This window comes from Furipterus horrens, unplaced genomic scaffold, assembly GCF_987537825.1.
Source record: "Furipterus horrens unplaced genomic scaffold, mFurHor1.1.pri manual_scaffold_5, whole genome shotgun sequence".
Taxonomy (NCBI): Eukaryota; Metazoa; Chordata; class Mammalia; order Chiroptera; family Furipteridae; genus Furipterus; species Furipterus horrens.
The window spans coordinates 78,075,737-78,090,741 of NW_028327175.1; the positions used below are offsets into that span (position 1 = coordinate 78,075,737).

The 15,005-nt window shown below is 37.3% G+C and overlaps 1 protein-coding gene across 19 annotated transcripts in view; it reads left to right on the forward strand.

The window, feature by feature from the left end:
- The window catches only part of APC (APC regulator of Wnt signaling pathway), a 134,019-nt gene that overhangs the window by 91,911 nt on the left and 27,103 nt on the right, over positions 1-15,005 (forward strand). For 7 of the 19 annotated variants that reach the window (XM_090276567.1, XM_090276566.1, XM_090276573.1 and 4 more), the window contains 4 exons: positions 812-922; positions 9,329-9,427; positions 11,892-12,270; positions 14,672-14,767. In XM_090276567.1, coding sequence (XP_090132693.1) covers positions 812-922; positions 9,329-9,427; positions 11,892-12,270; positions 14,672-14,767 — 685 coding nt within the window. The remainder of the gene's footprint in view (positions 1-811; positions 923-9,328; positions 9,428-11,891; positions 12,271-14,671; positions 14,768-15,005) is intronic. The other 12 variants (XM_090276572.1, XM_090276575.1, XM_090276579.1 and 9 more) reach the window with 3 other exon arrangements.

A 15,005-nucleotide genomic window follows, 5' to 3' on the forward strand; every position in this document is an offset into this window, starting at 1 on the left:
AGTTATTTCGTTGTTATGTAGAGAATTATAGCTTGTGTAGAAAGAAGCAAAGTTCCTTCTTGGCAGGAAAAAAATTATCTGCTCTAAGTACTAAACTAACATTAGTGCTTTGGGTCCTATTGCAGTTATTATATGCTTTAAAATCTTAGCTATCCAGTAATCTGAGTATTCATTTTAAAAAGTAATTAAATCCATTACCACATTTTTTTCATCATAATTAAGCCTAAATAGATTAGATTTAATGTCAACAATGAAAACTATTAAAAGATTAGAAGAAAATGTGGGTAGAATTTTGTCACTGTTTAAAACAATGCTATGTCATATCTACAAATCAATTAATGTGACACCACATAAACAAAATGAATGATAAAAATCATATGATCATCAATGAATGCAGAAAAAGTATTTAACAAAATCCAGCACCCTTTTATGAAAAAAAACTCAGCAAGTGAGAATAGAGGAGACATGCCTCAGCATAATAAAGGCCATTATGACAAACCCATAGCCAACATCATATTCAATGGCGAAAAGCTAAAAGCATTGACCTTAAGATCAAGAACAAGCCCTGGCTGGTATGGATCAGTGGATTGCATGCCGGCCTACGAAACCAAGGGGTCACTGGTTTAATTCCCAGTCAGGTCACATGCCTGGGTTGCAGCCTAAGTCCCCATTTGCGGGCATGTGGGAGGCAACCAGTCGATGTTTCTGCTTGCATTAATGTTCATCTCCCTCTCTTATCTCTCTTCCTTCCCCTCTCTCTAAAAATCAATAAATAAAATCTTTTTTTTTTTTTAATTTTTTAAAAAATCAGGAACAAGATTGGATGTCCTCTTTCACCACACTTATTCAACATGGTTCTGGAAGTCCTAGCCACAGCAGTCAGATAAGAAGAAATAAAAAGCATCCAAATTGGAAAGAAAAAGTAAACTGTCATTATTTGCAGATGATATGATATTATATATTGACAACCCTAAAGATTCCACCTAAAAACTACTAGATAGAACTGACAAATGAATTCATTAAAGTATCAGGATACAATTAAATATTTAGAAATCAGTTGCATATTTATACACTGATAATGAACTACCAGAGAGAAATTAAGAAAACAGCCACATTTACAATTACATTAAAAAAAATAAAAATAAAATACCTAGGAATAAATGTAACCAAGGAGGTAAAAGGCATGGACTCGAAAAATTATAAGACATTGAAGAAATGGAAGTATATACCATATTCATGGATAAGAAGAATTGCCATTGTTAAAATGTCCATACTAACCAAAGCAATCTATAATTCAATCTAGTTCCATCGGCATTTTTCACAGAACTAGAACAGGTAACCCAAAAATTTATATGGAATCACAAAAGACTCTGAATAGCCTCAGCAGTATTACAAAAGAAGAACAAAGTTGAGGGTAGCACACTACCTGATAGATCAGTAGAACAGAATAAAGAGCCCAGAGATAAACCCACACCTATATGGTCAGTTAATATTTGACAGTGGAGGCAAGAACATACAATAGGACAAAGATAATTTATTTAATAAATGGTGTTGGGAAACAGATACATGGGGAAAAAAAATTTTAATTAGACCATCATCTTACACCATGCACAAGAATAAACTCAAAATGAATTAAAGACTTAAATATAAGACTCAAAACCACAAAAATCCTAGAGGGAAACAGAGGCAGTAAAACCCCTGACATTTCTCTTAGCAATATTTTTTTCTGAGACAGCTCCTCAGGGAAGGGAAACAAAATATGAACAAATGGGACTACATCAAGGTAAAAAGTTTTGGCACAGCAAAGGAAACAATCAACAAAACGAAAAGATAACCTGCTGAATGGGAGAAGATATTTGCCAATGATATATTCGATAAGGGGTTAATATCTAAAATTTATTTAAAAAATTCATACTCAACCTTCAAAAACAATCCAATTAAAAAATGAACAGATGACCTAAACAAACAGTCCTCCAAAGAGGACATGCAAATGGCCAACAAACACATGAAAAAAAATGCTCAACGTCACTAATCATCTGAGAAATGCAAATTAAAACCACAATGAGATATTACACCTGTCAGAACAGCTATCATCAATAAATTTACAAACAAGTGCTGGCGAGGATGCGGAAACAGGAACCCTTCTGCACTCTTGGTGGAAATGCAAATTGGTGCAGCCACTGTGGAAAATAGTGTAAAGGTTCCTCAATAAATTAAAAATGAAACTACATTATGACCCAGAGATTCCACTTCTGGGTATATATCTGAAGAAACCCAAAACACTAATTTGAAAGGATATATACACCCCTATGATCATTGCAGCATGTTTACAATAGCCAAGATATGGAAGCAACCCAAATGCCCATTAATAGATGAGTGGCTAAAAAAAAAAAGCTGTGGTACATATGTACGTGTGCAATAAAAAAGAATAAACTTAACATTTGCAACAGCAGGATGGATGGATCTAGAGGGTATTGTGCTAAATGATATGTATCAGACAGAGAAAGACAGATACCACATGTTTTCACTTATATATGGAATCTAAAGAACAAAATGAAGGGCCCTGACCAGCATGGCTCAGTTGGTTGAGTTTGAGTGTTGTCCCTCAAAACAAAAGGTTGCCGGTTTGATTCCTGGTTGGGGCACATGCCTGGGTTGCGGGCCCAGTCTGCATGTGGGGTGCATCTGAGGGGCAGCCGATTGATGTTCTCTTGCACATCATTGTTTCTCTCCCTTTCTCCCTCCTTTCCCTCTAAAAATAAATTTAAAAAAAAAATTTTTTTTAAGTACGAAAGGAACAAACAAAGTAGAACCAGACTTATAGACTGAGAGTTGCCTGAGAGGAGGGGTATTGGGGGACTGGGTGAAAAAGATGAAGGGATTAAGAAGTACAAATTGGTAGTTATAAAATAGTCACAGGGATGTACAGTACAGCACAGGGAATATAGTCAATAGTATTGAAATACCTATGTATGATGCATGGCAGATACTTGATATATCGGGGTGGGGGGAGTCACCTTGTAAAGTATATCATTGTCTAACAACTGTGATGTACACCTGAAACTAATGCAAAATAATATTGAATGTAAACTGTTACTGAAAAATACAATTTTTTAAAAAGTACTAACAACTGTTTTTTTAAATAGTGAAAAAATAAATAAAAGTAAAATAAAACAGTGCTACTCCTACTTCCATATCCTAATGTAGATGAGTGATATTTATCTGTGGAACTATGATTCACAGTTATGTTAAGATATTGAAGTAGAAATGTCAGGTAGGCTATTTGGGTTTTGAATTGAGGGAATGGGTGGATAATGTGATAATTAAAGGTAGGAAAGATTTTTACATCTTTTGTGATGATGAAGTGAAAAGATGAAGACCTGGGCTCAAATCCCAAAGCAAGGGAATAATATTGTTCAAAAAAAGGAAATGGTTAACAGTATCCACAGTCAACCATAAGAACTGAAAAATGTCCATTGTGTTTTTTTCAAGAAGAGGGAAGTTCAGTGCTGATCTTGGCAAAAGCAGTTTCACTGGCTTTCATCCCTACCATATCATATTAGAGTGAGTTGGCTTTTAAATGAAAAGTTTAAAAATACTGTAGGAAAAAGCAATTTTAGCTACTCAAAAAGTCTGGGTGTGAACTGCCTTGGAAAGAACTGGAGATGGTTTGTTTTTAAAGATAGAAGAGACAAGCATGTTTGAATGCTGATGGACAGGAGCCAGGACAGGAAAAGGCTGAAGATCTTTAAGAACAAAGAGAAACAGGGAGGGAAAAAATGCAGAGCGCACATGAAGGACTGGGCCTTAGAGAGAAGTGTTGCCTCTGATGCAACAGAAGGAGAAGATGGGAAAGGAGATGGAGGCAGGTAATTTCATTGGTTTGTTAGCAGGCAGCTGAGGGGGGTTTTTCTGACAGCTTCTATTTCTCTGTAAATTAGAAGGTAAAATTATTCATTGGAAAGGAAGGAGAAGAGCCACAATTTTGTACAAAACTAGGCATGTCTAAAATAGCCACTATGAAGAAAGGTAGGAGAGCTAACTAGGGATGCACAAGGATTACAGGTACAATACTAAGAGCCCAGGTGTATTGGTGACCATAAACATTATATGGGCAGCATGCTGGAGAGTTGTGTGATTTTCTCAAATGTTCAGATTTCTCAGATACTTCTCAGGAGTTCATATCAAGATGTAGAGAAGACAGTTGGATTAATCTACAATTGCAGTGTTTCCCAGCAGGTCGGGCAAAACTATTGAAAACTAACAAGAGAATTATGGAAGTGAGACCACAAGAAATCTAAATTAGAGTATGTACTGTGATCCATGCACTGGGTATTCCAGTCATTTGAAAACTTTCTTGGGAAAGGTTAAAGGAGATTGATAGACAGAAAGGCTGTCAGAATTACAACAGGACATGTAAATGCATTTTTCAGAGACAGTACATTTTGGGATGATGAAAAATGATTCAGAATATGTCCGTGGATGTCAGTGGCTAAAATGGAATAGAAGAGAAAAATGTCATTGAAGATGAGATCATAGAACTAAGGGGCTATGGTTTTAAATGGATTGTGTGCTTGGATGTTGAAGTTACTCAGAATGATGGCAGTAATTGAAGTGAAAGGAAGTTAGTGACCCTTGTACCAAAGTATTTAGTGATTAAGGACCGTGATTGGAAGGTTAGTAGGTGACAGCACCTGGGAAGGGGAAAGGTGATTATAACCTAAGAAGATTTGGGGCTGGTGCAGGAAAGTGGAGTAATGGTTTTCAAGTGGTATTGAAGAGTGAGGGAACCAGAGACTTACACTACCTCCTAAATCTGAAGTGTGGGGGGTGTGGGCAAGAGTGCTGTAAGGGGAAGTGATGTCCTGTGAGATCTAGGTTTCAGTTAGGGCCAAGAATAAAAGCATTAAGTGGGTAGCAGAGGATGTAGCGGTATTTGTGAAGCATGGAACCTGGCTTCCACAAGGAAGGAGAACAGTGAGAAATAGAGTCTCACACATTCTAGGGCTGAGCATGGAAAATGTTGATCTCTCTCAAAAATGTTGGCTAAGATCTAGCCATAATAAAGGGGCCCAGGAAAGATCCTCAAGGCCCAAATTCTTGACTTACAGTGAGTGTGGGTATGGAAATGTTCTCTTCTTTTCTCCTAATGATAAATACATCTGGATTTCTAGCTAGATGTATTGGGAACTGTATAGGAAGATACTAAGACTGAAGCTTAAAGATTTGATGCCTACACTGTGGTGAATGTCAGAATATTTTATTGAGAAAAAAGGTTTTCCCTTGTTTCATATTTAACCCCTGGTTTCTCTTTTGTTTCAAATAGTGTATTAGCTATCTCTTGCTGCTTACCAAATATAGCAGTTTAAGACAACAAACTTGAGCAGCTAACACAGAAAATATTTGCGGTTGTTTCTGTAGCCAAGTGCCTCTGGTTGCAGGTCTCTCACAAGGATGCAGTCGTGTTGGCTGGGAGCACAGTCATCTCAGGGCTTGCCTAGGGAAAGGTCTGCTGCTAAATGAACTCATATGGCTGTTGGCAGGCTCATTTCTTCTTTGGCTGTTGGCCAGAGATATCAATTTCTTGCCACCTGAGCATCTCCCCAAAGGGCAGTTCACAACATAGTAGCTGGCTTCCCTTAGCAAGAACAAGAGAGGGTGCCCAAGATGGGAGCCACAGTCCTTGTTACATTATCTTAGAAGTGATTTCTCATCCACTTTGCAGCATACTCTTCACTAGAAGCCATTCATTAAATGTAGCCCATACTCAAAGGTAAGGGATTTCATAAGGGAATGAATACCAAGAGACGAGGATCATTAGGGTTTGTATTAGAGCCTGCCTACAACAAACAGTAAAAATAAAGATGGTGTGCTTACTTCAGGGTGAGTCATTCCTCTTCCACTGTAGACCAAAAAAGGCCCCTTGCCCGAATTACTGCAATAAAAAAGCCACCTATTTTCTTTACCCAGAGTCTTGGTCCCTCAGATCTATCCTCTTTATTGTACCCAGAATAAGCTCTTTATCTCCAAATTTCTCTCCCTCTCTCTCTTCCCCTCTTCCTCTTCTTTTTCCTCTCTCCCTCCCCCTTCTCTCTCAGTCACATACACACACCATGTTCTTTTTGACCTTTGCTTATGCTTATGCTTCATCTGAGCTGCCTATGACTAATCGCCCTCCTTATTGTTGGTTAAACTCCTCATAGTTCAAGTACAAAATCAGGTAGCACTTTTTCTAGGAAGCCCTTCCTGTGTGTTCACACGGCCTCTATCAAAGCACCTACCACCGTGTATTTACATGTTGAACTCACAACTATGTGCAGTGAGGGTGGGATTGTCTTCACTTATATCCCTAATGAGTATCACTGTACCTAGAAAGTAGCAGAAGCTCAGTAAATATTTGTTGTTTGGTTGCATATGAATTGAACGACCATTATAAAAGTGACCGGTAGCTGGTGGCAGTGGAGGGAGATTCAGGATGAGTCTTTCTCCCTGCCCTGAGGAGTGCTAACTAGCTGCTCCAACTTGAGAAGTATCCCTGGAGGACTGATCAATATAAAGCATCTGGACCCACAAAAGGAATAGCAATTGGGAAGGGTAGATGCTCTAGGATTCTGTACAAGAAATCTACAACCCTAGATTTCTCTATGTGAGTGAAGAGACATAAAAAGGACCTCTCAAGTTGGCACTTTTTTTTTAGCTTTTATTTAATTTTAGAGAGTGGGGACGGGAGGGAGAGAAACAGTGTGAAGAGAAGATCAGCTGCCTCCCATGCCCCTGACCTGGGACCTGGCCCAAAACCCGGCATGAGCCCTGACCAGGAATCAAACCGGTGACCTTTTGGTTTTTGGGACAATGCTCACCCCACTGAGCTACACCAGTCAGGGCTCAAATTGACACTTCTTAAAATCAACTTCATTGAGGCAAGATTAACATACAATAAAATGTACCCATTTAAGTATACAGTTAAATGAATTTTACATTTACAGTCTTAAAAAAATTTTACAATTAAATTTACAAATGTAATTTTTAAAATGTTACTGTGAATGATAGTCTTAAATATACTTTTGTAGACTAGTCAGAAAAGAACTAACCTTGGCCTGTTATATGACCTCTTTGGAAGTTCTAATCAGTCCTCTTAAAAATGAGCTTTTTAAGGAGTTTTATAACAAATTCAGAAATCTCTGTGTAAGTATTTAATTATTGCACACTGTTAGAATGCACTTAGAAATGCTTGTTAACAATTTTCTGTGTTGTCTACCAGTGGAAGTTAGCAGATGAGCAGTAAAGGTTGCTGGCTAATAGGGAAGTTTTTAACACATCATCAAGTGAACTTTATACACAAAAAGAAATAATAAGATGTGTTGATTCCAAAATTTAGGGAAATGGGGTACATTAGAGATATTGATTCATTCCAACCCTTTTGTACCCTCCAGCATAAGAGATACCAACTTCCAATCCTCAAAACCTATTATTCCCTATTTTCTTTTTGCTAACCCCTCCTCCAGTCAGCATCTATCTGAAAGACAATTGGAACCAGCAATGGTGTCACTCCCTGTTCTTAACAGATTTTACTACTAGCTCTTCATTCATTCACAATTTGACAAATATTTTGTGGGTACCTACTAGGAGCTTAAGGCTATCCAAGAGTAGAGCAGTGAACGGAGTGAGGTTTCTACCCTCAAAGAGCTTATGTTCTAGTTTTTTTCTTGTGAAAGGTTGAGAACTGCAGCAGATTACCTGCCAATATTGCTTTCTAATTGAACACTTTTTATAATCATTATTATTAATTATGAATGAATGCCTGTCCAGAGTTGCATCCTATGTCTTCAGATGCCCATTAAACGTTCTTACTGGATGTCACTGTAATCAAAGGCAAGCTCGACACCCACACTGAACGTCGTCATCTCTTCCTGGGTTTCATGTATTCATTAATGGCATTATTATCTACCCATGTATCCAAGCTCGGCACTTTCAAGTTCTCCTTGACTACAAACATCTCTTTACTCACATCCAAAGTAGTTAGCAAACCAACTGATTTTATCCCCTAAATCCAGGGCATCCCCATTTCCCTATTTTAACTTCCTGACTTTGTGCCCTCAGAACTGCCCAACTATTGAAAATATCCACTTCCTAATTTCCCACCTGTGATCTCTTCATATTGTCCTCCATACACTTTTTTTAGAGGGAGAGTGGGGGAAGGGAAGGAGAAAGAGAGGGAGAGAAACATCAAATGGTTGCCTCTCACACGCCCCCAACCTGAGACCTGGACTGCAACCCAAGCATGTACCCTGACTGGGAATTGAACTGTTAACCTTTTGGTTCACAGGCCAGCGTTCAAGCCATTGAGCCACACCAGCCAGGGCTTCCATACTCTTTTTAAGACATACAGTGCTATCCCTCTCTTATCGCGGGTATTACGTTCTAGACCGCCCCATGATAGGTGAAAATCCACGAAGTAGGAACCTTAAATTTATTTTAGTATTTATTGTACAGTACCGCAAAATCCTGTGATATAGCAAAAAATCCACGATAAACAATTAAATATAATATTTTTTAAAATCCTGCAATACAGTGAGGCTGCAATAAGTGAACTGCAATATAGAGAGGTACTATTGTAATTCTGGTGTGCCATTCTCCTGCCTAAAATCTAGTGACTTTGTTACATCCACACTTCGAAAGCAACATCTTTAAAATGACACATGAGATACTTAATAGTTTAATCCAACCTTTATCTCCCACCACAGACCTTATGTTCTATTCACAGTAAGCTGGAACACTCCATCCTTTCGTATTTATACCTTTGCACGGGCTCTTTGATCAGTCCCCTATCCCACAAGTCAAGGCCTACCTCCTGTCATTTTATGCAGCCTTGAATAGTTTCTGAGCAGCCAGTTGTTTCTTTCTGTTTTCCCTCCAATATTTTACATATTCTTCTATGATAGTGCTTATCAGTTATCATACTCTAGTTATTTATTTTTTCATGTCTTTATCTAATAGAAGTTTCAAGTAGTCCTCTCTATACTGTGAGCTCCCAGAGAACTTGGATTATACCAAATTCAGTCAATTTTGTGGTAATTTGGAGCATTTCATCATTGGAGCTTTATCAGTCAATTTATATTTAACCGAATATCTTTGGATATTTGAAAAAATATTACTCTTAGAATTTCTTCATTGTTTAGTTACATAGTGTAGTTTAATTGTCTTTTCTTCAGTTTTTCTCTAAAATTTACTTAATAATGGTTATAATGTTCACACTTTAATGGTATATTTAACATGAAGTTATCTGTATTTACAATCTCAAACTATCCATAATTTGCTTAATTTCTAGGGTTCAACACCACGAATGGATCATGACACAGCCAGTGTTCTGAGCTCTAGTAGCACACACTCTGCTCCTCGAAGGCTGACGAGTCATCTGGGAACCAAGGTAACAGAAGGTTATAAATCTGGTCCCTGACACTATGACTACTTGTAGTATTCGTTAGATATGCTGCTAAAAACATTCTTCATCTTTTACATAGAGGAGAATTCTGATTCTATCATCATAGTCTCTTAAAGAAGTGACATCTTTTTATACAAAGAAGTGCAGGCAAAGGGAACATAAGGATTATAAAAAGTGCCAAATTAGCTAGTTTTGGGTGGCTGGGGGTGGGGGAATCTTTCTTTTCTTTTTTCTTTTTTTTTTTTTTTTCCAGCCATATCCACTTTTCTGTACGTATGCAAAGCCCCAGCCACACTGGCTTCCTTGCTGCTTCCCGAGTTCTTCCTGTGGCTTTCTGCCTCCACGCCTTGCCTGCCGTGGCACACACTTCCACTCCCCACCCCACCCCAGGATAGCGGCCAGCGCTGCAGCCAACCTTCAGAGCTCTCAGGCTTGGCCTCTTCACTAAACAGTTTCTGATGCCCATGGTCCTCTCACTTCCTCATGTGGTCCCTCTGCCTCCTTTGAATCACTGCAACTTGCATGAAACTGTTTGGAAAACAGTAATTGTTTTTTACGTATTGCTTTTGCTGCATCTAGCACAGAGCCTACATACATACAAGTGTTTAATAAATGTTTAAGTAGATGGAAAAATTATTGAAATTGAATGTTATCCATTGCTGATAAGTCAGCTTTCTTAGGCTCTCTCAGATGCTAGCAAATATCCTAGGGCTTGGGAATAGTATGTTTGAGAAGAAAATAATTATTTTATTATTGTTTTAAAGCCAGAGATTTTAGTATTATATTGACAAAGGATGAAATCTAATATTACTGAACATTTTTCATTAAATCTAGTAATTCTGTTAATTGTTTTCATTATCTACTCTATATATTTCTTTATCTTAACACTATAATGGCTTTTAGGGAAAGCAATACTGAAATAACTAATGCTGATTTAAGAAACAAATTTTAGAGTAGTCCCTAATATGTATATATTTTTTTCATGATATTGTTAATATAAGACTCATGTCAGTAACTGTGTTAGGAGTCATGTGTACGTTATCTCTGATCTCCTTAAAACCCCTGTGAGATATTCTTGTTTCTCTTTCTTAAAAGAGAAAACTAATTTTTTTAAAAAAGATTCAGGCAGCTGTTGTGTAATTAAATTGGAATTCAACTGCAGATCTGTCCAACATCAATATGTAGTTTTTACTATAAAGAAAATCTCTAATATTCAACATTACTGTTAGATGAAGACTAACAGCTAGAATACCTTTTTGTTTTTGAAGTAATTTATGCATAATAAGACCTTCCTACATCTTTTAATAACAGCTACTACCCTATATACGTATTACTTCATTTAATCTTTACAAAGAAAACTGTTAGGAAAGTTTCTCTATTTTGCAACTGAGAAAACGGGCTCAGAGAAATCAGATAACTTAGTGTCAAATAGCTTGCTCATAAGTGGTGGAGCTAGAATTCGAAAGCCCATTATCCACAGTTCTACACTGCCTTCCTATATAACGTTTACGTCTAATAGTAATGTGTGTTTACACATTTAAAGTTTCTCAACCTAAGCACTATTGGCTGATAATTCTTCCTTGCATTATAGTATGTTTAGCAGCATCTCTGATCTGTACCCACTAGACCCCCATAGCACTTCCTCCTGCAGTTGTCACAACAAAAAATGTCTACAAGGTATTGTCAGAAGTTAAGAACCACTTATTTATAGACATGACACATTCTTTATATCATAGCCTCCACTCTTCTGCAATAACCTTGAGCTTTAAAATGAAGTTGATCACAATTCAAGATAACAGGGTACTGTTTCCTGTTTCAAATGCTTCTAAGTAAATCCTTAGAATTTACTGTCAGAGTAATTGATGCTTAGTCGTTGCTTAAAAATATATTGTATAAGAATCCTGGCCTGGTACTCTTTATGTGATCATGGCTTTCTTCTTTTTTATAGTGAAGTACTTCTATATGTGTAAGGGAGAAATCTTATAATTTTAACAATATGTTATATAAGCCGATGAGGGTTAGTGATTGCTGAGAACTAGTACTTAGTGAATAATGTTTGTTGAAAATGTTTTATATTGATTAGTTATAGTTGTAGATTTAAAGAAGCAAACATTTTTAATTGTGCAAAGAATTTAAATAGATCACATTCCTCACTGTGTGAGTAAAATTAGTTGATTTTCATTTATTATAATCAGTGATCCAGATAAACGGCAATTTGCTACTTTCTCTTTCAGCACCGTATACTACCACTACTATTATTTATTCATATAAACAAATTGGTGATGATTTTATATAGATTTTGAAATAACATTCATTGCTTCATCCTGAAAAGGGTTTCTTTGTTTTTGTTTTGAATGAGTTACAATAAATATCCCATTCATCACTTCATTGGTGTTGGCTTTTGCATATTAAAGTCATAATTTTGTTTCTAAACTCATTTGGCCCACAGGTGGAAATGGTGTATTCATTGTTGTCAATGCTTGGTACTCATGATAAGGATGATATGTCACGAACTTTGCTAGCTATGTCTAGCTCCCAAGACAGCTGTATATCCATGCGACAGTCTGGATGTCTTCCTCTCCTCATCCAGCTTTTACATGGCAATGACAAAGACTCTGTGTTGTTGGGAAATTCCCGGGGCAGTAAAGAGGCTCGGGCCAGGGCCAGTGCAGCACTCCACAACATCATTCACTCACAGCCTGATGACAAGAGAGGCAGGCGTGAAATCCGAGTCCTTCATCTTTTGGAACAGATACGAGCTTACTGTGAAACCTGTTGGGAGTGGCAGGAAGCCCACGAACAAGGAATGGACCAGGACAAAAATCCAAGTATGTTCCCTCTAGTGTACCTCATAGTGAGTGTTACAAAACAAATATACCCCTGGCTGGTGTGGCTCAGTGAACTGAGTGCCAACCTGCAAACCAAAGGGTTGCCAGTTCTATTCCCAGTCAGGACACATGCCTGGGTTGCAGGCCAGGTCCCCAGTTGAGGGCGCACAAAAGGCAACTACACAGTGATGTTTCTCTCCCTCTCTCCTTCCCTTCCCTTATATATAAATAAATAAATAGAAAAATGTAAAAGTTTAAAAAAAAAACTTTTACTTACTATGTTGTCTTTATGAATAGGAAGGGGAGATGTATATTAGCCATGTACACTACTAACATAGTTTAAAAAGCTTAAGTCTTTCAAAGTCTAAAATTAAGAAAAATTTAGCAAAGGAAAATGTTATATGCATTGCTATGCAGCCAAAAAAAAAAACAACAGGAAATCAAGAGAGACATATAGATGTATAGCATAGTAGATCAAGATCGGACTTGAGCAATTATATTGTCCATCTCTTATAAAGTTCAGGAAAGTAACTTTATAACAGTTTTTTCAGCTATTAGTGACCAAGCCATTATCTTCTGCATTTGCATATCACTCTACTAGGTGGATACAGAGCTTTTATATCTGTTATTTGATCCACACAAGCGTATGAAGTAGAAAGGGAAGGTATTATTTCCATTTTACAGATGAAGAAACTGAGGTTCAGAAAGGCTAAAAGATTTACCTGTGGCTTCACAACTAGTAAGTGTCCAGGAACAGAAGCCAGATCTTCTGTTCTCAACTCAGTGACCTTCCTACTGTATCACCTAGCTCCAGGCAATGGGCCCCTATTGCTGGGGGGTGATCAGCCACCTAGCTCTTTGCTCAGGGAGAGACCCTTGGCTACCAGCCCCTCTCCCTCAGGAGCAGGGAACATGGGAGTTGGGACCCTTGAGGACATAACTTCATTACTGTAGCAAGAACCAAAAGCAGTAAGTATATAAGGTAAGCCCTTCCTTTCACCTGATAAGAACACACACATACACAAAGAAAGGACTATGTTATCAACCTATTGATTTGAGAAGCAGGAGGGGAGTAATGGTGAGAACATGACCTATGAAGCTTTAGGAGATTTTTTTTTAAGCTTAGTTACAAAGGTGGATTTATTTAAAATCTAAAAAATTTCAAGAATAAGAAAACACTCCTGCGCTGTTGACTTGGTTGTTTGCAGCATTGTCCCATATACCAAAAAGGTTTCAAGTTTGATCCCTAGTCAAGGCACATACCCAGCCAGGTTGCAGGTTCGATCTCCAGTCGGGGCATATACAGAAGGCAGCTGATCGATGTTTCTCTCTCACATTGATGTCCCTCTCTCTGTCTCTGTGTGTGTGTGTGTGTGTGTGTGTGTGTGTGTGTGTGTGTGTGTGTGTGTGTCCTGCTCCCCCCACCCCGACCCTCTAAAATCAATATAAAACATATCCCAGGGTGAGGATTAAAAAAAGAAAACAGAAGAAATAGTCCTTTTATATCTGTTAAGATACTTACTGGGAGAATATTGTCTTTCTAGATTGTTTTCTTTGGCTATTGACAATTATGTAATGACTAGCATTTTGTGTTCTTAATAACATCCTCTCAAAAAAAGTTAAATAGAATAAATTATTATTACTTCTGAAAAATACTTTTTAAATTTTATTTCAGATTAGTTTTGAAACCTTGTGCATAGTATTAAGGTACATTTTCTTAGATGCCTTTTTAAATTTTTGTTTACTATCTAGTATCTATCAATATAGTAGACTTTCTCTTACTAGATTTGAACTAGATTACTACATTTGTATGTAGTGATGTGCTTCTAACCCACACTCATGACAACAGTTTAAATAGAAATTACAAATAAAATTAAAGTTTTATACCAAATTTTTTTTGTCTTTTCATATAGTAAACATAATTTTTTTAAAGATTTTATTTATTTTCAGAGAGAGGGGAAGGGAGGAAGAAAGAGAAGGAGAGAAACATTGATGTGAGAGAGAAACATCAGTTGGCTGCCTCTTGCACACCTCCAACCACAGACCTGGCCTGCAGCCCAGACATGTGCCCTGACTGGAAATCGAATTGGTGACCCTTCAGTTCACAGGCCAGAGCTCAATCCACTAAGCCAGACCAGCCAGGGCAATAAACATAATTTTAAATTATTTGAGTTATAGCGTAAACCTCAAAGGAATTATTCTAAAAGACTTGGTTAAGGGCAGATGAGTGGTAAACATTTTCATGTTTGTAAGTACTTATGTATCTATTCAGCAAATATTTGTTGCTCCATTAAACTATACATTAGGCATATGTTAGTGAGCTCTGCATGTTTTTTAAGTATAATAAACATTGCTTTTGAGAAAACAAAGCATTATGGTTTATATCAATTTTACTTTTCAGTGCCAGCTCCTGTTGAACATCAAATCTGTCCTGCTGTGTGTGTTCTAATGAAACTTTCATTTGATGAAGAACATAGACATGCAATGAATGAACTTGGTAAGACAAAGATGTTTCTTAATGTCATAGAAGAATACTCAAGTTTTCTTCATTGTTGAAATGGTATTTGTGGCCACTAATATCTATTTCCAGCTGCTTCCTCCTTATAGCAGATGATGATACTCTGGTTTCCAGAAGAGAAAAGTTTCTAAATAACAGAAACGGCTACCATAAACTAACTGGCATTTTCAAAATTTCAGTTGTAGATTGGAAGAATTCCTAAATGGGCCACTCCTTG